This window comes from Ochotona princeps, chromosome 5, assembly GCF_030435755.1.
Source record: "Ochotona princeps isolate mOchPri1 chromosome 5, mOchPri1.hap1, whole genome shotgun sequence".
Classification (NCBI taxonomy): domain Eukaryota; kingdom Metazoa; phylum Chordata; class Mammalia; order Lagomorpha; family Ochotonidae; genus Ochotona; species Ochotona princeps.
The window spans coordinates 13640424-13661895 of NC_080836.1; the positions used below are offsets into that span (position 1 = coordinate 13640424).

At 47.6% G+C, this 21472-nt stretch overlaps 1 protein-coding gene across 2 annotated transcripts in view; it reads left to right on the plus strand.

The window, feature by feature from the left end:
* The first annotated feature begins 10095 nt into the window (after nucleotides 1-10095).
* Nucleotides 10096-21472, plus strand: part of CCDC93 (coiled-coil domain containing 93) — an 85824-nt gene continuing 74447 nt past the window's right edge. Inside the window, exons 1-3 of one of the 2 annotated variants that reach the window (XM_004589347.2) lie at nucleotides 10096-10256; nucleotides 16097-16210; nucleotides 18200-18294. In XM_004589347.2, the coding sequence (XP_004589404.2) occupies nucleotides 10215-10256; nucleotides 16097-16210; nucleotides 18200-18294 (251 nt within the window). In that variant the 5' untranslated portion in view covers nucleotides 10096-10214. The remainder of the gene's footprint in view (nucleotides 10257-16096; nucleotides 16211-18199; nucleotides 18295-21472) is intronic. The other variant, XM_004589346.4, reaches the window with a different exon arrangement.

Below are 21472 nucleotides of genomic sequence, written 5' to 3' on the forward strand. Positions count from 1 at the left end.
ATAATCTAGGGCCTGGCGCAATAGCCTAGCAGCTAAATTCCTCACTTTGCACCGTCCGGGATTCCATATGGACACTGGTTCTAATCCCGAAAGCCCTGTTTCCCATCCAGCTCCCAGCCTGTGGCCTGGGAGGGCAATACAGGAGGGGCCAAAGTCTTAGGACCCTGCACCCGCACGGGAGACCCGGAAGAGGCTCCTTGGCTCCTGGTTTTGAATCAGCTGAGCTCCAGCCATGGTGGACACTTTGGGAATGAATCAACAAACAGAAGATCTTCCTCTCTGCCTCTCGTCCTCTCTGTATATCTGACTTAAAAAAAAAAAAATCTAAAATTAGGATCGGCTCAGCTCCAGCCACTGCGGCTGCTTGGGGAGTGAACCAGCAATTGGAACATCTTTCTCTGTATCTCTCCTTCTCTCTGTAAGTGTGCCTTTCTAATAAAAGTAATTTTTTTAAAAAAGGATTTTGTTAGATTATAAATTTTAGGATGATGTTTTAATCTTAGATGACTTGGCAATGTTAGGACGAATCAGTCACTTTTTCAGCCTCCACATGTGCAGGCAGCCAGGTGGCTTGAGCCCAGCTGCAGGGAAGCCTGACGGGGCATACCTGGTGGTGGGCTCTGGGGACTCGGGGGTGAGGGCGTGCTGGGAATCTGGCAGATGGCACAGGGTAGATGTTTGGGGATCTGATGGCTCATGTTCCAGGAGAGGAATGACCTCTGAGGGACTTCCATTGACAAGCTCACTGTACTTGCAGGTAAGTAAGGGAACCAAGACCAAGCAGTTCAGTTGGGGAAACGGCAGGACCTTTAAGGATCCTACCGAAGCATCAACACACATGGGGGACCTGAACTGGGCTACTTAACCTCAGACTACCACTGAATACCACTCACTGGTGCACACTAGAGCTGCTGCTGGGAACCTACCCGGCAAAGCTAGATCCCAGTATCCACCAGTGAAAGTCAGAACAGGGGACAGATAGCATTAGGTTGGGCCATGACGCTAACCAGCATGTGAGAAAATCAGGTCTGGGGGCAGATTCAGTGCAGGCGTATGAGGGCCCGCCCTGTGGAACTGCAATTTCCGCTGGTTTTCTTAAGAGCTGGGGGTGGAGATGGGCTAAGCTAGGCATGACCGTGGAACCCTCCAACACTCACAGGTACTGGGGTTGGACACGGGTCTTTCTGGTCCAGGCTGCAGCACCCACAGCTACACCCAAGAATAGGGTGTGGGGCAGGCCGAGTCACAGCATCCACCAGCAGCACATAGTGGGCATAGTGGGCAGACCGTGCCGGGTAAGGGCCTAGAATCTGCTGGCACAACCCAGGTCATGCGAGATCTGGGTCTGAGAGTGGGTCTGGTGGGGGGACTTGGGAAACTCCTCTGGTGGGCAGTGAGCATGTGATTCGTGCCTGGATGTCAGGCTCGACAGGTGTCTTCACTCGTTGGCAAGTGTGTGGGTTGGTTCTAGATGGGGGCAGACCAGGCAGGGTCAACCAAACCTTGGTTCACTGGCAAGTGCAGGAGCCAGGCTAGAATTAGGGTCAAGCCGGACTAGGCTATCATACCTACCCGTTTGCAAGAGTCAGGGATGGGAGTAGACTGGGCAGGGCTAGGCTGCAGCACCTGCCAACAGAAGTTGAGACAAGGGTGGGTTGGGTCAGGCTAGGCTGTAGCGTCTGATGGCAAAGGCTGACAGGGGAAGGGCTATGCTGAGCTAGGTCTGAGTAACCACTGGAAAGTGCAAGATCAGTGGCTGGGAACTGGCCTGGTTGAAGAGCTAACGGGATGCCCCAGCTCAGTTGGGGTTCCCGCTGGTGAGCATGACAGGCAGTGATCTTGGCTGGGCATGGCTGCAGTGTCCCATGATTTTGGTGTGGACTGGGTCTGGGGTGTGCCAGGCTGGCACCCATTGGCACCCACTGGTGCTTGTGAGAACCAGGGTGGGTGTAGAATGGATTGGGTTAGTTGTTAACACCTGCTAAAGCCTTCTGGGCCACTGCAGCTGCTGGTGAGTAGAAGAGCTGGGACTGGGGGCAGACCAGGCTGGGCAGGGCTAAAACACCTGTTTGTCTGCATATGACCTGGGTTAGGGAGAGTCAGGCTGGGCTAACGGACTGTATCCACTGGTGCAGGCATGAGCCAGAGTAAGAGCAGGCTGATCGGGCTTTGCCTTAGCATCAACTGGCAAGTGCTGGGACTGGTTGTAAGTCCTATTGAGCTAGATTGCAGAATCACCTGGAGAGTGCTAGATCAGGGACTGGGAATGAGTCCAGTAGGGAAACTATGGGTACTTCTCTGATGGGCTATAGCTCCCACTGTTGAGCATGGGAACCAGGGCTGGAGGTGTGCTTGACTAAACAGGTTGTGGCACCTGCCAGCATGAGCGAGGGGTGGAGGGTAGAGTCGGTTGGGTTGAACCAGGTTCCAGTGCCCAATGATGTAGGTGACAGTGGAATGTGATGTGGGACAGACCAGACTAGTCCACTGTACGTACTGGCAGGCACAGAACCCAGGGCTGGGGGCCAGCACAGAGGGGGCTTTTGGGAGCTGCTTCGACTGGACCACGGCTCCTGATGGTGTACATGAGGGCTGGGTATGTGGTGGACATGGTTGGTCTGGGCCACGACATCCATTGCTTTGCATAAGAGACAAAGTTGGAGATAGATCTAACCTAGCAATGGCAACTATCAGTGTGTGTGTGCAGGCTGAAGTAGGTGACGGAATGAGCCAGACCCCGTACTGCTAGACACACAGAGGAGTCTGTCTGGGATTCCCTCAGATGAGATTTCTTTGAGGGTCTCCCCAACTACAGTGTTAGCCTCATAGCTCCAACTATGGGGGGAGTGGCAGGACCTGTGATCTGACAATGGAATGCGTGTGTTAGAGCTGGGCCTTCTCAGTGTATAGATGGAGCAGTGGACAGCACACCCAGATGCACATGGCAGATATGGCAGTCCATTGGTGCCTGCAGAGGACACCTGGTACCACAATAGAGGAAGGAGGGCAGGACAAATTGGTCAGTCACCTCCAGCAAAGCTTGACAGCAAATTTCTGGGCAAATGGAGACTCCAAGATAGACTATATCAGCCAATGGACCTTGGAAGGATTGCCTCACTCTTGGATTGGCAAGATGAACAGCATGTCAGAACTACCAAAACCACTTGAACAGAACCCTCAGAACGCGCTCCACACGGGGGGCCCTGGGATGACATTGGGTGGCCATTCCCCATCTCTGGGTGCTGAGGCAGTTGGGAGGCTGGGTGTGGCTTTTCTCCTTATCTCTCCCTTTTCCCAGAAACAGGAAGAAAAAAATATGAAAATAATGATCTCACCCACTTTCCTCTAATCCTTGACCCTTCCCACCCTAAATAACTATGTAAACATTATCAAAAATAAAAACAAAAGCAGAAGCCAAAAAAACCCTGAATCATATCCATATCCATGATGCTCTACTTCTAGGTAATTGCATTTTGTTGTTTCACAGCCCAAGAAAATAATCCAGGAACACTGATGAAATTTTTATCATTGCCAAGAAACATAAAAATTTTCAGAATGATACTGTATAAATCTATACAATGTGGTGATACTGTGTAATATATATTTGGCTGACATACATCAATATAAATTTTTTGAATAACTAGAGTGATAAGACGACTAATGGTTGGAGACCCCAAGAAAACTTCAGGGTTAGGGTAGAGAGGGAACCTGGTGACTTGAAAGATCAAGGAAGGACTCAAGGTTTGGAACTCTAAGCTTTGCTACCCCAATATCTGGGGACACACAGGGACAAAGATGGGGTAACAGTTGAGCTGATCACCAATGACCAATGGTATAGTTAATCATGCCATGTAATACAGGCCCAACGACGGCCCAAATGAACAGGGCTTTGGAAGCTTCCAGGGAGCTGAATACATGAGATTCCCAGAAAATGGTGCTTCCATCAGAGGCTGTGGGGTTCTGAGCCCCTTCATAACACTGGCTTTCCATCTGGCTGTTCATATTATCATTGGAAATATCTTTCTTTTAATGTTTTCATAAATGCAAGTATTTTAGTGAAATCAAGAAAGAGATCTTGGGGTTCCAGCACTGTGCCGTAGCGTGTTAAACCTCAGCCTGCAGTGCTGGCATCTGATATGGGCACTGACTAGAGATCCTGCTGCTCCACTTTCAACTCAGCTTCCTGTTAATGCACCCCGAAAAGCAGCGGAAGACAGCCAGCCCAAAGGCTTGGGCCCTGGCACCCATGTGGGAACCCCAAATGAAGCTCCTGGCTTTAGCCCAGTCCAGCCCTTAGTTATTGTGGTCATTTGGGGGAGTGAACCAGTAGGTGGAAGATCTTTGGTTCTCTGTCTCAACAATATCTTTCAAATAAATAAAACATATCTTATAAAAAGAAAGAGGCTTGAATGTCTCCGTCTGTAATTGGCTGGTTAGAAGTGCAGTGTACAGCCTATACTTACTCCCGGCTCCTCAAGAGAGGCAGCAGTGTTGTGGGACCCAGTCCGCCAACTGTGGTAGATGAGGCAATCTCCGGGGTGGGGGCTGCTGAGTGGGAGTACCTTCAGTTGGTCTTGCCGGACGAGTTGCCTGGTGGATCTGCAGGAAACAGCCCCACATAATCTGCTACCAAAAATGTGGAGTGTCTAAGTAGAGATACGTGTTTTTTTTTTTTTTTTTGTTAGCACACACACAGAAATTTATTTAATTTTAAAGGCAGTTATTAAGAGAGAAGGGGAGGGAGAGAGAGAGATCTATGAATTTACTCCCCAAATGGATGCAATAGCCAGGGCTAGGGCAGATTGAAGCCAGGAGCTAGGAGCTTTTTCCAGGTCCCCCACGTGGGTGCAGAGTCCCAAGGACTTGAGCCATCTTCTGCCTCTTTCCCAGGCCACAAGCAGGAGCTGGATGGAACTCAAGCAGCCAGGACTCGAGCCAGCACCCACATGGGCTGCTGCAGGCAGTCACTTAGCATTGCACCCAGGGGTTTCTGCCTTACTTGATTTTGACAGTGAAAGGATATCATGTTTGCATTGTTATTTACAAAGGCTCTCTGGTTAATTCAGAAAAGAAAAAGAGTTTTTCATTTCTCTCCTAAAGAACTTTGGGTTTCCTCTCATTCAGTTTCAGTTGGAATGCTGATAGAATTGCAGTTCCCAAAATAATATTACATAAAGGTATGGTCCACTTACAAATTTCCTGAGTCAAGTATGAGTGTGCATGAGTTTCAAATATTTTTTGTGCCAAACTCACCTTTAATTTCATTTTTCATTTATTTATAATTTCATTTTTCAGTTAATTATACATTAGTTATTGCTGTAAACTCAGTTCCCATAACATAAGCAGGAGTAGAAATTTTTACAAGTAATCTTACCATTACCAAAGACATTTGGAACTTAAATTCCATTTCTATAGACTGAAAGCTAAATTGCACTGATGATAAGCTGAACATGCCTAACATATTGGGGGTTTAGTGCCGTAGTGTTGCTCTGCCTTTCAAATCATAGATTAAAAAAAACTCATAAAAACACTGATGTGTTGCAAAAATAAATTTTGATTGTAATGACTGATCAGCCCACCAGTAACAAGGTCACTGATGATGTTCATGGTGCTTAGACAAAATCAGAAGCCCTCTGGCTGCCCTCAAGGTTCAACATAGGCAGAATCTGCCGGCGGAGGCCTGGTGCTCGTGCCCTGCTCTGTTCCATCTGTGTACTTGCTTAGCTCCCATTCTACGTCCACTTACCCTCAGAGAAAACTGCTGCTCACTCCCCACATCAATCCTCTCAAGTCTTCCTCCCTCTCCCGACTTGTCACTAACAGTATTTATCCATGTGCTTATTTATGGAGGCCCGTTTTGCTCCCTTGCTGTGTTCAGTGTTTTTCAGGCAAAGACTGGGGTCTGCTGATGGCATTGAGGGGTCAGTTCTTTGGCATATGAGGTCGGCTGGAATAAAGTGATGTTTAACAACCAGCTTCCACGAACCAGTGCACACAGCACTCATCTCTCCATCACAGATCTGGGGCTTGGAGGAGCTTAAGTTCAGGTTGACTCCCTTCTCTTTTTTCCACCTGTTTCTCAACTAAGGGTCCATGTGGAGGGATCAGTTATTTTCTCTGGTTAGTTTCTCTAGGTGGGGAGTGCAGGAGCCTAAGAAGCTAGGGGTATACAGATTTAGGAATACATCTAGAGTGCTCACAATTGCACATCTACCCCCAGGTTTCTGGTCAAAGAAATTGTTATGACCCAAAGTCAATGACGGAAGCTTGACAGCTGTAACAGTTGTGGGTGCTAAATACTTCTATTGTGTTCTGAATGTTTGCACTCTATACACCCCCACTCCCACCCCACCATTGCTGGAGCCAAATCCAGGTGCGGAAATCCTAGCCCCTAAGTTGATGGTCCTTCCTCACTTCATCGTGTGAGGTCAGAATGACCAAAGCCTACAGAAGTGCGTCCTCATCAAACAGTGAGTCTGGTCCTACCATGACCTTGAGTTTCCTTAGTATGTGGAGGGAAGAGACACCTGTAGTTTATAAACCTCCCACTTGGGGGATCATATTATAGCAGCCTGAACAACTAAGAAAAATTCCTCGTGCCCTTTGGGTGTTGAGTTGTTCCACCATCCCCACCGAGACCCCTTTTCTAGGAACACATTGGACCCTGAAGGAATCATCGGCAAACAATTTTGCCAAATTATCCTTCAGAACATCTGTGAGAACATATTCATGATGAAGGAGTGTTATTGGCGTTAATATCCTTAAAAGAGTCATGGTTTCTTCCACCAAAAGTTACCTCATTTTAGCTTTTTTTTTTTTTTAAAGATTTGTTTATTTTTTATTGCGAAGTCAGACATACAGAGAGGAGGAGAGACAGAGAGGAAGATCTTCCATCTGATGATTCACTCCCCAAGTGACCGCAATGGCCGGTGCTGTGCTGGTCCGAAGCCAGGAGCCAGGAACTTTCCTTCAGGTCTCCTGTGTGGGTGCAGGGTCCCAAGGCTTTGGGCCGTCCTCAACTGCTTTCCCAGGCCACAGGCAGGGAGCTGGATGGGAAGCAGGACCAACAAGACATGAACCGGCTCCCATATGTGATCCCATTGTGTGCAAGCTGAGCACTTTATTTTTTTTTTAAAGATTTATTTTTATTACAAAGTCAGATACACAGAGAGGAGGAGAGACAGAGGGGAAGATCTTCCGTCCAATGATTCACTCCCCAAGTGACCGCAACGGGCCGATGCGCGACGATCCGAAGCCGGGAACCTGGAACCTCCTCCAGGTCTCCCACGCGGGTGCAGTATCCCAAATCCTTGGGCTGTCCTTTCCTGCTTTCCCAGGCCACAAGCAGGGAGCTGGATGGGAAGTGGAGCTGCTGGGATTAGAACCAGCGCGCATATGGGATCCCGGGGGGTTCAAGGCGAGGACTTTAGCCACTAGGCCACGCCACCGGGCCCAAGCTGAGCACTTTAGCCTTTAGGCTACCGCACTGGTCCCTATCAAAGATTTTTGTTAAAGCTCTTGTTGTGTAATGGTATTTCAAAGGTTCATAGAAAATGGAATAAAAGAGAAGTTTCTTTTGGTATGAAATATTTTGAAATCCATGTGTTTTTTTTTTCATAGCACATATTTTCCTTGAACTTTTAAAAGACCTTCTTGTGTGTAGATTTCCCAATTGTTTTTGTTCTGAAATAAGCATCTCTTTCTCTTTATAAAGAGAATCTTTTAAAAAGATTTATTTATTTTTATTTTAAAGTCAGAGTTACAGAGAGGGAGGGAAGGAGAGAAATCTTCCATCCCTTGGTTTACTCCCTTAATGACTGGACACAACCAGACTAGATCTGCTCTGAAGCTGGGAAAACTTCTCCCAGTTTTCCCCAAGTGGGATCAGGTGCCCAAAGACTTGGCCCAACCTTTGTTTCTTTCCCAGGCCATTAGCAGTGGAGGGGCTGAGACTAGAACCTGTGCCCATATATGATGCTGGCACCGCAGATAGAGACTTAGCCTACTATGCCACTGCTCTGGTCACCTAAGCTTCTCTTTGCCAAGACCCACACCTCTGATTCTCAGACTTGGGCCTTGTTGGTCTGCTCTGCACAGCAGCAAGCCAGGAGAGCAAGCCAGGAGCAGGTGTGGAGGGCACGGGGAAGCTGGTTAGAACACCTCAGCTGCTCCTTCTCTTTGGAATGGCCTCCCCTGGTTTTGTCCATGGAGACTCTGGACAACTTAGTGACCCACTGGGGCAGGAGGAAAGGGATGCATGGGCCTGTGAGACAGCACACAGATCTCTTCATTGTCACCGTTCATTTCTTGAAAAGATTTATTTCTTTTTTACTGGAAAGGCAGAGTTACAAATAGAAGGAGAGACAGAAACATTTTTCCATCCACTGGTTCACTCCCCAAGTAGCCATAACAGCTAGAACTGAGTCCATCCGAAGTCAGGAACCGAGAGCCAGGAGCCTCTGGTGGTCTCCCATATAGGTGCAGGGTCCCAAGTCCCTGGGCTTCTTCCATTGTTTTTCCAGATCCCAAGCAGGGAGCCAGATGGGAAATGGAGCAGCCGGGACGTGAACCGGCACCCACGTGGGATCTTGCTTCTTGCAAGGTGAGGATCTGAGCCATTGCGCCAGGCTCCCACTGACACTGTTTAACGTCTTCATCAAGGCTGGGTAGTCAATCCCCCCTCCAATATGTTCTGCTTAAACTTTCTTGATTACTCTCAAGGCTGTTTGCTAAGATCTTAAGAGAAAAAAAAAAATGCATGCTGCTAATCCAACTCTGATATTACAGGACAGTGTCCTACTAGGCAGCTGTATAGGTACAGCTCCTGTTTCTTTACAGCAGGCGACCCGTGGGGTGGCCTACCAGAACCTGACTCCATCCCTAATCCCTGGCTGTTTTAGAAGCAGCTATTGAGACCTGCTGTTGGAAGTTGCTAGCTGTTTCTAGACATCAGGCAGCCAACACTCCCTCCCCATACCCCTTAACCACAACCTTTACTTTTCCAGGAAAAGCTGACAGCTACGCGAATAACACGCCTGGGAAGCAGGAGCACGAGTCCCTTGGACAGTGAGTCTTACTGGGTTCACAGTGGTGGGCGGCAGATGGCACACAACACGGGAGGGAGGGTTCTCATCTCAGTAACTTAGCATGTGTATTCAGATTTCCCAAATTCTCGGGAACTGGGCCAGGAGGCTTTGTGTAATTTTTACCACCTATACGCTGAGGAATGAAATGACATTCCTTCTAACTACTATCTTATCAAACTACAAGAGGAATTCAAAAAGCACAAAGAATTCCCCCAAAGACAAATATTTACCAAATGCCTACTTTGAAAGATGTTTTGAAGAGCTGTCTCTCAAAGGGGGTGGGGGAATAAAACGCAAAACTTCTCTGAGCCCAAGGGGCTTTTTGTTCCTTTCTCTCTTTCCCCAGCGCCCAGATGAACACAGGAGAAAAAGCTTTTCCACCATAAAATGTTTTCACCTAAATCAATTGTCTTTATCCCTTTGAGCCAAAAATTGGTGGAAGCCCTTATGCAGGAGGTACAGGGGGTCGTGTGGCTAGAGAGGATGTTTTGATACAGCTGCCACTTCTGGGACAGGGGTACATCATACAAGAAACGAAGCAGCTGGATGAGGCCCCATCTTAGAGATGTTGTTCCTCAGGGAGACACCTGGAATCCCAAGCGAGATTCCCCAGGAAAAAGATCCCCCTGGCTGATTGCTGGGAAAAAATGCTGCCCTGAAGCAGCTCCTCTCCAGGACCCCGTGTCCCCCCAGTCCGCACACAGAGGAAGTGTTTGTCAACCAGGGGGTCCTGGATGCCCCCTCTGGGATCAGACTCTGACCCGGGAGCGAGGTGGACTTTCATGAGGCTTGTGGAGAGGACTGGGCCCAGACTGCAGGAATAGCCTCTTCCCTGAAGCGCCTCGCAGAGCTCCTCAGAGGCTGGGAGAGGCGTCCGAGGCCTGGCTGGACGGCTGCCCGGACAGCTGCCTGGATAGCTGCCTGGTGTCCAGAGCCGCCCCAGCCTGGCCCCGGGCTGCCTGCGCGCAGGCGCACAGGCGCCGCGCTCCTGCCCCGGCGCGCATGCTCCGCCGGGCCGCGGCGCTCCCCGGCCGGCGACGGAGGAAGTTTCCGTTTCGCTCTCCACCCCGGTAGCAGCTTCTCCGCGGGGACAGCCTCCTCCGGACTCGCTGTGGGCCTGGCCGGACCATGGGGCTGCCCAAGGGGCCAGAAGGCCAAGGTCTCCCAGAGGTAAGGACCCCCCTTCCCCGCCCCGTGACACGTCGGGGCTTCGGGGGTCGATGGCCGAGCCGGCGGGGGCTGCGGACACTGAAGGACCGGCCGAGCCGCTTTGGGGGACGTGGGGGAACACCTGGCTCGCGTCCCCAGGCGTGTCCGTCGCGGGACCCGCTGCGGGTGGGTGGAGGACCCGCTCGAACCGCTCCGGGGTGTCCTGGGGGCGGAGGTGGCCTTTCGCCGGGCGTCGCCTGCTCTGCCGCAGCCCCCCCCCACGCCCCGCGGGGTCCCTCCTTTCCCGCCGTGACCCCCGCTGGTGTCCCCGGCCCCGGGCGCCGCGGGGTCGAATCCCCAGGGCCGAGGCTTGCAGAGCTCCCGGGTCACGAGACGCGCGCGCCGGACTGTCCAGGCTCGGGCGGTGACCTTGGGGCCCCTGCTGTGCCTGTTTGTGGAGGGGTGGGTGTGTGTGTGTGTGTGTGTGTGTAGGGCAGCGGGGGTGCTGCTAATGCCTCCCTTCCCGAGTTGACCCCGGCAGCAGGAGGAAGTTGTGGAGCCGTGAGGGCACTGAGGCTGTGTCCCGTTCCAGGTCCGCGCGCCATGGGGTTCGGACGCAGCACCCCGAGAACGAAACCCGGCTGCCTCTCTGGAGGATAACGAACATCTTTCCAGACGTGTTTGTAGTGCTCGCGGACTCCCAGGGACAGACGCATCAGTGGTTTCCGAATTTTCACATTGGCTAGGGATAAAGGCTTCAGAAGTGCGCTCAACTTCTTTTGGTTGCAAACAGCACTGAGCTGGGAGCCTTGCCCCTGCCTTCCTTTCCAGTTGATTGTCTAGTTCCTTAAATCCTGCAGAGTAATGGAATGCGCACTGCACGTCTGTCCCTCCCTCCCTAACGTTCAGGAGCAAACATTTGGCAGGGTGACTTGACGTGCAGAGCGGGCCCTTCCCACGTCGCTGTGCCCCATCCAGGATGTCCCACCAGGAGAGGGGGGGTCCCCCCTAACCGTGGAATCTCTGTGTTCAGTACCTGGAGGCTGGGGAACTAGAATAGATCCGACAGTGTGTGTTGCCAGAATGCAAGCCCACTCTGTGTTTGTCTTAAGAGATCCTTGTAGTGTGATGCATCCGACAAAACTTTCTGGTGCTGGTTGTTTGAAACTGAGTGGTCAGAGCAGAATCGCTACTGGGATAGTTGCAGGATGTTTTTAGCTGCTGCTTTAATTCTAAGCTCTTCATTAGAGTTTTCACCTGGCCTGTTGTTGCAGAAGCCTTTGCACTCCCAGGTTTTGCCTATACTTTTCAATTCAAGGTTCCATAGAACCCTATAGGAGACTTTCTAGAATGAAAAGGAACTTGGTCCTTTGTGCCCTTTGTTTAACCCTTCATTGACCTCTGAGAAACTGGGTCTAATTTGCTTTCTGAAACTCTAATAACAGTTCCTGGCCACTGGAGAAAGTGAAGGTGATTATAATCAAATTGTTACCATGAGCCTGTTTAACTTAATTTAGTTTTTTGACCACTTACTGCGTAATAAAGGAACTTCAAAAAGTTATCGACAGCTAGAATTAAAAGAAGCTTATTTGGTGGAAAAACCTTTTAAGTCCACGTACAGATTTTTTTTCCCCACAATGCACATTTTCCATAAAATTTTTGAATACCCCTGGTGCGTGAAAAAGGAAGATAACTTGCCTTGGTCTAATCTTCCAGCCTGCGTGAACAGTGCACAGTAGTTGAAAAATTTATTGGGCCTGGTTTAAGAGTTCACAGTCATTCATCTTTATGAGAAGTTTGGTTTTAACAACTGGAGATATTAACTGGCCTGGTGGATTTTTATGGCTTCAGGAGTGTATTCTTTCATTCCCTGTATTCCGTGTGTGTGTGTGTGTGTGTGTGTGTGTGAGAGAGAGAGAGAGAGAGAGAGCGCACACACGCCAGAGACCCTTTTCCTTCCTTTTTTTTTGTTTCCGTGCTGATCTTTTGCACAAGTGAATTTAGACTCAAATGTCCCTATTCACCACATTGTGCCAAAAAGTTATTTCGCAAGCTGTGTGGCAGGAGTGCATTTCTGCATTCTGGTTGTAGTGGACAGGAAGCACTGGCCAGGCATCTGCTGGGATTGGCCTGGGGCTGCTCATCGGATAGGTGTGGGGGCAGGGAGGGTCCCCCTGTGCTGTATTGTCTTCTAGGCAGTGTTTTTATATGTGATGGTTGAATAAAGGGTTCCTGTTTCACATCCCAAGATATGTAAGATATGTATACCGTCTCATTTCCTTTGTCTTCTCTGTCTGAATGGAATGTAATTGCTATTTTTCTGGTCTTTGAGTCTTCTCACCTGTAGATGTTTCTTAACCATCCCAGGTCTTTTGCAGAAGGAAGAGAAGGTGTGAATCATTGTTACTTTTGTAGGTCTTACCAAGAACCAGAGGATGCTGGGCTTTAGAGTTTTTGGTAGGCTAGACCAGGGTTATTTGAGGGACAGGGGCAGAGGCAGGTGAGCAGTTGCTCAGAGCCATCACCTATCCCCACCAACCTCCTACCCAGTCAGTCCCAAAGGATTAATGATTCCGTGTTCAGCTGGACACATGTTAATAGGTGCCCTCCATTTCCTAGCAGTTTGTGCTGCCAAATAAATATTGCCTTTCCATCATCATGATTATGAAAACATTTTGTTACAACATGATCTGATTTAAGTCATGTATTTCACTTAAAATGCCATTACATGTTGAATCAGTGTATGCTTTGAGCCAGATGCTGTTTTGGTACAAAGGAGCAAACATAGATATGTGTTGTGTATAGGTCCTCTCCCGGCCCAGCTAGCACTCCATTTGGAAAGACAGTTTTATATATATAGTAACAGACATGCCACTTAGAAAAGGTTGCCGCTTTATGAATGGCATAGACTGGAAGCAAAAGAGAAATGCGGAGGAATGACCACTCTGCCTGAACTTGCAAGGGATGGCATCAGGTAGAAGCTAGAATTTGAGTTTGCCTTCTGGTTGGGTAGAGAAAAGAAGGGGAGTGGTGTGAACAGTGAAGAAATAAGAGTGAGTGCTGGTTTACTGGATTGGCCATAACTATGGAATGCTTTGGGGGGAGATTAAAGTTGCAGTTGACAGGGCTACAACACCTGTGGGCCTCATGTGAGCCAGATCAGGGAAGAGCCAGGCTTAATTGACTGTCCCTACTGGTGCAAGCATAAATCAGAATGGGTGAGGGTTGGTTGGGCTTTGCCACAGAGCTAGCATATGCTGGCACTGGGGGGCTGATTCTGTCAAGTTAAACTGCAGAATCACTTGGAAAGTGCATGATCCAGGAGTGGGCCCAGGAGGGAAATAGTGGGCAACTCCCTCTTGGGTTATCACTCCCACTGGAGAGCATGAAAACCAGGACTGGGGCAGACCTAGCTGGACAGAATGGCACCCACCACCAGCATGTGCATGGGCTGGATAGTGGGCCTGATTGGGTTGAACTAGGCTTCAATGCCTGTTGACATGTAAGAGAGCTGAATGGGATGTGGGACAGACTGGACAAGTCTGTGGTACATACTGGCAAACACGGGAACCAGTGCAGAGGGCGGCCCTGGTGGGGATTATTGTGGGTCATTCCGATTAGGCTGCAACTCCCACTGGTTTATGTGAGGGCCAAGTGTGTGCTGGGCAGAATCAGGCTGGACTGCAACACCTATTGGTTCATGTGGAAGACAGGGCTGGGAACAGAACTCACCCAGCAATTGCAACCACCAGCTAATTGGGGCGACGGACTGTGCCAGGCCCTGCACTGGCAAGCACACACAAGAATCTGGTCTGGGATCACCTCAGACAAAGTTTCTTTGGGGATCTTCCCAATAGAACTGCCAGACTCAGAACCCAAATGGTGAAGAGCAATGCAGGTTCCATGGTCTGCCATGGCGTGCAAGTGTCAAAACTGAGCCTCCTCAGAGGCTCAGATGAAACAATGGAGAGCATACCCAGGTGCACATGGAGGATATGGCAGTCCCAGTCCATCAGAACCTGCAGAGGACACTTGGTACCACAACAGATGATGGAGGACAGAACAAATCAATCAACTATGCAGCCATGCATTAGTAGTGAAAATCTGGGCAAATGGAGACTCTAAGGTGGACTATGTCAACCAGTGGATTCTGCAGTGATTTCATCGTGCTTGGAATGGCGAGATTGGCAGCAATTCAGAACTTTGAATGATCAAAACCACTTGAGCAGGACCCATGGAGCATGCCCCACATCAGGAACCTGGGATGGGTGGGAGGCTGGATGGGACTTCTCACAAATTTGAGAGACCCGGAAGAAGCTCCTGGCTTCGGATCAGCTCACCTTCAGCCGCTGCACCCATTTGGGGAGTGAACTGGCAGATGGAAGATCTTTCTCTCTTTCTCTCCATAAACCTGATCTGCCTTTCCAATAAAAATAAATAAATCTTAAAAACTCTCAAATTTGTGCATATGAAGAGTCTTCAAAAAACTCATGAAAACTGCATAGCATTTTTTTTTAAGATTTATTTATTTTTATTGGAAAGTCAAATATACAGAGAGGAGAGACAGAGGAAAATCTTCCATCCAACGATTCACTCCCCAAGTGACCGCAACGGCTGGAGCTGAGCCAATCTGAAGCCAGGAGCCAGGAGCCTTTTCCGGGTCTCCCACGCAGGTGCAGGATCCCAAGGCTTTGAGCCGTCCTTGGCTGCTTTCCCAGACCACAAGCAGGGAGCTGGATGGGAAATGGAGCAGCCGGGACACAAACCAGTGCCTATATGGGATCCAGGAGCTTGCAAGGCAAGGATTTTAGACACTAGGGTACTGTGCTGGGCCCTGAGAATCTTTTTGCACCAAAATAGATGTATCTTTTTCATTTCCTGCAATTTTTTTTATTTAATTTTACTTTTGATGCTATTTACAATAATTCATGTCGTGAGGATCATTGAATAGGGTGGGGATGGTCGAGGTAAGGGGGAAAGTGGGTGGGGCAAATGCTTCCAATCTTCCTTTGCTTTCCTTTTCTCCTGTATGGGGGTGGGGACAAAGGAGATGGGGTGCTGCTCCCAGCTGCCAAACTACTCCATACCTGGGGTTGAGGATGTCCTCATGATATCATCTTAGAAGCTCTGACATGGAGAATGTTCTAGCAGAGTTGTTTGTACGGTTTGAGAGTTCTGAGATGCTGTTGGTGTCACTGCTCCAAGTTGAGAAAAGTCTTTCCAAGGTCCTTTGGCTGACCGTGTCCACCTAACACCTTAGTGCAGCCACTCATCCAGACACTTGCGGCAAACCCTGGCAGGGAGAGTTGTCCAACCTGTTCTGCTCTCCATCTTCTTACATCGCATTTGATGTCCTCTGTAGGCCTGAATCAACTGCCCGTCATGTCCCCCTTATGCACCTGGGCATGCCGTCCACTGCCCAGGCATCGTCAGTCCAGGAGGCCCTGTCCTGATACACGCATTCCAAGGTCGGATCACAAATCATGTGATCTCCCGTAAAAAATCTGTTAAGGCACTGTGGGATTTGAATTTCCCTGTTTGTTCTTACTCTATTCAGTTACTCCTGGGAGACAGGTGAGTGTACAGTTAATAAAACAACAGCTTTGTTTTTGTTTGTAAGGAACGTAACCTGTATTTGAGAAGCCTGGCAAGTAAGCCATGTGTTCGAGATGTTTAGCAGCTCATTGAGGAATGGAGAGTGTTTTTCTGTGACTCTGACAACACTCTTCCTCTTCTGCTTTTTGGTCTGTGCTGCATTTTCAGAGACCCAGGTGACCGAGTCAGCATTGCTTGCTACTTGGCAGTGGGACCGCAGCATCCTTTATAGTTTGTACCAGCCTAACACGTGCCTTGTGTCGTAGGTGGAAACGAGAGAAGATGAAGAGCAAAATGTCAAGTTGGCTGAAATTCTGGAGCTTTTAGTGGCAGCTGGATATTTCAGGGCAAGAATTAAAGGCTTATCACCTTTTGATAAGGTAAGAGGAAGCCTTCCTGACCACTAGCTGTGGTTTCTCATCAGGACTGCATGCTTCACCATGGCTGAGAGAAAAGAGATTGTGTTCTTACTTTTTCTTCCATGTTTTTCCTTCTCCCTAGTTCTGATTCATTGTGGAGATATTCAGATTTCCTGTTCAAAGAAAATGACATACCAGCTGATTCAAATTCCTGTTCTGAGCATACAGTTGTACTAAATGTAGAAAATGGCAAAGAAAAAGTTCCTCCAGTCAAGGACTTTAGAGTTGCGTAGCGATTATAGTTGTAAAATAAATTAATCTGAACAAATGCCAAGTCAGCCTTGCTCACTGGCAGGTGACGGATGCTGTGTGAATGAAGGCTCTGCTTGAAGGAAGGCGTCATTACTGTGGGCTGCAGTCCTAAAGGGCAGGAGAACCTTGCACAGTTATGCGCAAGACAGTTTTGAGGACAGAGACAATTTCTCACAGACCACATCTTCTGTAATAGTGGGGCACAGAGACAAGTAAACCAACATACAGAGGGTAAATGGCACAGTGCAGCTAGTCGTGCCGTGTGCTGCGCACAGAGGGGAAGTGCCCATTTACAATAGGGTGCATCAGGAAAGCCTGGGGAGTTCAACACTGTGTGCTCGTGGAGGTGCTTACCAGAATTGTCCTGGGTGGTTTTATGATGCGCATGTCCAGGCTTCACCCACTGGAACTGCACCCGGGCTGGGGCCCTGGAATCTGTATTTATTTGTCGTCTCATGGGAGTCTACAGCACAACCAAGAATCCATTCCACTGATGTTTTTTCTTACACCAAGCTGTGTGCGAAAAGGATTTTGTTTTAAATGGGTTTGGGGGGCTGGTACAGCGGTATAACAGGCTAGCCCTCTGCCTACAATCACCAACGTCCCATATGGGTGCTGGTTCATGTCTTGGCTGTTCCACTTCCCATCTGGCTCCTTGCTCAAGGCCTGGAAAGCAGTGGAGGATGGACCAAGCCTTTGGAACCCTGCTGCACCCATGTAGGAGACCTGAAAGAAGCTCCTGGAGCCTGCCTTTGGACCATCCCAGCTCTGGCCATTATGGCTCTTTGGGGAATGAACCAGCAAATAGAAGATTTCTCTCTGTGTCTCTGCTTCTCGTTACATCTGACTTTCAAATAAAAATAAGTAAATCTGATAATGAAATAAAAACACATAACTAAAGTGGGTTTTTAGCCTTAGTCTCATTTGCATTTTTGAGAAATCCCATAGATGAGTAAAATGAATATGTTAAGCAGTAATCACAAATTGTCTTTTTTTTTTTAAAGATTTTATTTTATTGAAAGGCAGAGTGACAGATACAGCTGTTTCATCAGGTGGTTCATCCCCCAAATGGCTACACTCCTGGGTCGAGCTGAAACCAGGAGCCTGTAACTCCAACATGGTAGAACTCCACATGGGTGGCAGGAGATCCGACGGGCCCAAGCACTGAGGGTGTCCCCTGCTGCCTTCCCAGGAACATTTGCAGGGAGTTGGATCGGTAGCAGAGTAGCAGACCTGGAACTAGTGAGCCATGCAGGATTCTGGCATTGCTTGCAGAAGCTTCTCATGATGGGGTATAACAGCAGCCCCGAAATACTGGTGTTGCCTATGTATCTGACCTATAAAACAGGATTCCTCCGGCATCTGGGACTTGGCTAAATCGAGTTAAGACTCCTTTCAGCTGAAAATGAGTGTCTTTCCCCCTTCACACATGTGTCTTTCATAATTAAAGTCGGTTTCTCGGTCACACTGGCCACACTTGTCGCTCGGTAGCCACATGTGACCAGGAGTGGCACGCACTGTGCAGGTTCTGAGCGTCTCCGCCACTGCAGAAAGTTCCATTCAGCAGTGCTCTCTTGCAGGAGATAGAGGTGAGGAGTAGGTGTTCTCTTTCTGTGTAAATATCTGTGGTTGTTGCTTACTTAGCAGATGATCAAGCTTCTACATCTCCTTTCCCAGCACATTTCCTTTGTTTTGCAGGTGGTAGGAGGAATGACTTGGTGTATTACCACCTGCAACTTTGATGTAGACGTTGATTTGCTCTTTCAAGAAAACTCTACAATAGGTCAAAAAATGTAAGTTAGTGATGTTTTCTACCAGAGAGGTGAGAAGAAAGCAGTCTTAAAATGGTTTTGTTGTTGTTGTTAATAATCTGTTTATATTCACATTCTGTTTTCATTTTGTGTATTACAGAGTTTATATTTGTTCTTAGTAACAACTCTTAAATATTGTGAATGGATTATCTCAAACTTTGTTAGCCCTTAATCAACTCAGTATGATCCCTCTAGCGTATTATAGTATGTTTTATTTTGTCTTTAAAAAAATTCAATTTCTAATTGTTTACATAATAAAAGCTAAAGGTATTAAACTAAGGAACATATAACTAAATCATAATATCCCACAGAAAATATTCATAAATGTGCTCCAAAACCATGCCTCATTTTTTCAAAACAAATGGCTAATGGCATCGTTGTCACAGTGTCATTCAGAGGAGAGCAAGCAAATAGAACTCGTTGTTTTCTTTTGTAATATTTCTTGTTCCAAAGTCTACTGTGTCTTGTATTAGCATGGCTATTCCTGCTTTTTTGATTGGCTTTTGATTGTATAATATTTCTATTCTTATACCCTCATCATTTTAAGGCTCTTTTAGACCAGATGATTCTAGCTTTTTAAAATCAACCTGTTAATTCTGTTTTTAAGCTGTTTGATGTGCATATGAACTTAAGTCTGTTTCTTAATATTATTTTGTTTTTCTTTGTCCTTTGTTGTTTTTCTCTTTTTCAGCTTTTCTTCTGAATTCTTGTTCTGTGACTCCACTCTATCTTCATTATCGGCTTACTGTTTATGCTCTTAAAAAATCAATTGTTGCGTTAGGATTTGTAATGTGTATTTCTAATTTGTCAGCCCATCTTTAAATATTGTTATAATGCTTCACATTCAGTGTAAGAGTAACAGTAAACACTATAGCTCTTAAAGAAAAAAGATTTAGTTTATTTGAAATTCAGATTGGTAGGGAGAAGAAGAGACAGGGAGAGTGATTTTCCATTAGCTGTTTCATTCCCCAGACAGCCGCAATGGCCAGAGCTGAGCCAATCTGAAGCCAGGAGTTTTCTCCGGGTCTCTCACATTTTGCATGGGCTCAAGAACTTGGGCCATCCTTCCCTTCCAGGCCACAAGCCGGGAGCTAGATCAGAAGTGGAGAAGCTGAAAAATGAAGTGCCCGTGTGAGATGCCTGCACTGCAGGCGACGATAGCACGCGAAGCCCCCACACAGCCCCGGCAGTACAGCTCTTCCTCCCCTTACATTCTGCTTGATGTGTGTCTGTCTTCACCTGTCCTGGAAAGTTCACTAGAAGTTTTGTTGATCCTTCTACTAAGGTTAACAAACTGTTTTTCCGTGAAGAGCCGGACAGTAAGTTTTAGACTTGGTGATACTATGTATGGCCTGTGCTACAAGCTGCTCAGCTCTGCTGTTGGAGTGTGGAAGTAACAAGTGACACTATAAAGCTGAATGAGCACAGCTGGGGGAGCTGAGCTTCTGCGTGCCCGAAGTAGTGCTGGATTCTTTGTATATTTGAATTTTCATCACAACATATGTTATTCTGATTTTACCAATGAAACAGGCTGAGAAGCCAAGGTATTCAGGCCGTTTGTAATCTTTTTTTTTTTTTTTTTTTTTTTTTGATCAAAATTTCTAGTGATTGCTTTTCAAAGTCTGTTAATTTGGATGTCCTCACCTCTGTTGCAGAGTATTCAGCTTATTATCTTGCTTTTCTTCCTCTCTTGAGCCTCAATATTCCATAACATTACTTTTATTTTAATAGCAAAAACATGTTAGCTAAAAGTTTGTTGTAAAATAAAAATTGTCATTTAGAGGTAGACTCTAAGAGCTAAGGATTGTGATGGACCCAGAGGACAGCGAGATCCTCTGGAGCATAATGTGTTGTTTAAAGAAAAGCTAAAGTTTCAGTCAAAGGGATCCCTTTTGATTTATTCTGAGAGGGAACATGCAAACCTTAGGCTGTGTAAGGCTCACGGAATCATTTGGTCTGGCCCCCGCAAAGGCAGCCACATGTAGGACTTGAAGGACTCTGTAATGGATTTATTAAGAAGTTGACAATTTTATTTGGTTTGCAAGTGATGTTATGAATATGCAAATAGTGCTTCGCAGGAAAAAAATTTCCCCGCCCCGTACTCACTCACCAAATATTTATTGAGGCCCTACTGTAGATAAGGCATTATTCTGAGTACTTGGGATACAATGGCCCTCCATGGGCGTAGTCTTTTGAGGGGAGACAGACCATAACAGAATTAAATAAATAAGTAAATTATGCATAAAGGAAAACCTGTGCTAAAGAAAGACGTTAATGCTGAGAAATATCTGATGAGAGATGTTTAGGTAGGAGACTGCTGACCGTTTAAGTAGGCTGTCAGTCCGGGTCTCTTGGAGAAGATGGTGCGGGAGCTGACGCTTGTGGGAAGGGAGCCTGTGCCAGCGCTGGCACCTGTGTCTTAGGGTCTAACCTTGACAGCTGTCTGAATCAACAAGGGGAGGCTGTTCTTCAGCTTGGGTGACCCTGTTGGACCAGGGAGACTGGATGACTTACCAGATGTCTGAGTGGGCGGTGGAGCTGGAATTTAGATGCTGATTTTTAGCTCAATCTCTTTCAAACTGCTGTGAGGAGGAAACAGTGCACTAAACACTCATGAAAAACAAAAACTACGAGGAGTCAAATTAGTGACAAGTCGGTGTGTTAAAATCCTACATGGGTGGGTGGGCCTTGAGTTAGCAGTGAAGCTCCTGCCTGGAATGTCTGTATCTTTTATCTTGGTGCCTCAGTTCAAGAACTGGCTCAGCTCCCAAGTCCAGTTTCCTACTAATGTGTCCCCTGGGGGATGCAGGTGATGGCTCTGGTACTCAAACTTCTGGCTGTTGGCTTTGGCTGTTGTAGGCATTCCGGAGGTGAGCAAGCAGATGGAAGCCCTCTTTGTCTCTTTCTCACTTTGACTTTCAAATAAGATGTATCGATCAGTAGTTTAAAAATCTCACACTAGATCATCTGCCTGGTGACCTCTGTAGTTGCCACTTGCACTGATTTTCTGGCAAGACATAGACTCATCCTGAGCTGTAGGAAAAGCTCAACAGAGCATGGTGAGATTCTGTAAGTGTCCCTGGCTTCTTTCCCTGCCGCCAATCTGGCTGCGGTTCCTCCCACATCCACACCAGTGTTGGTGCTTTCAGCCACTTGCGTG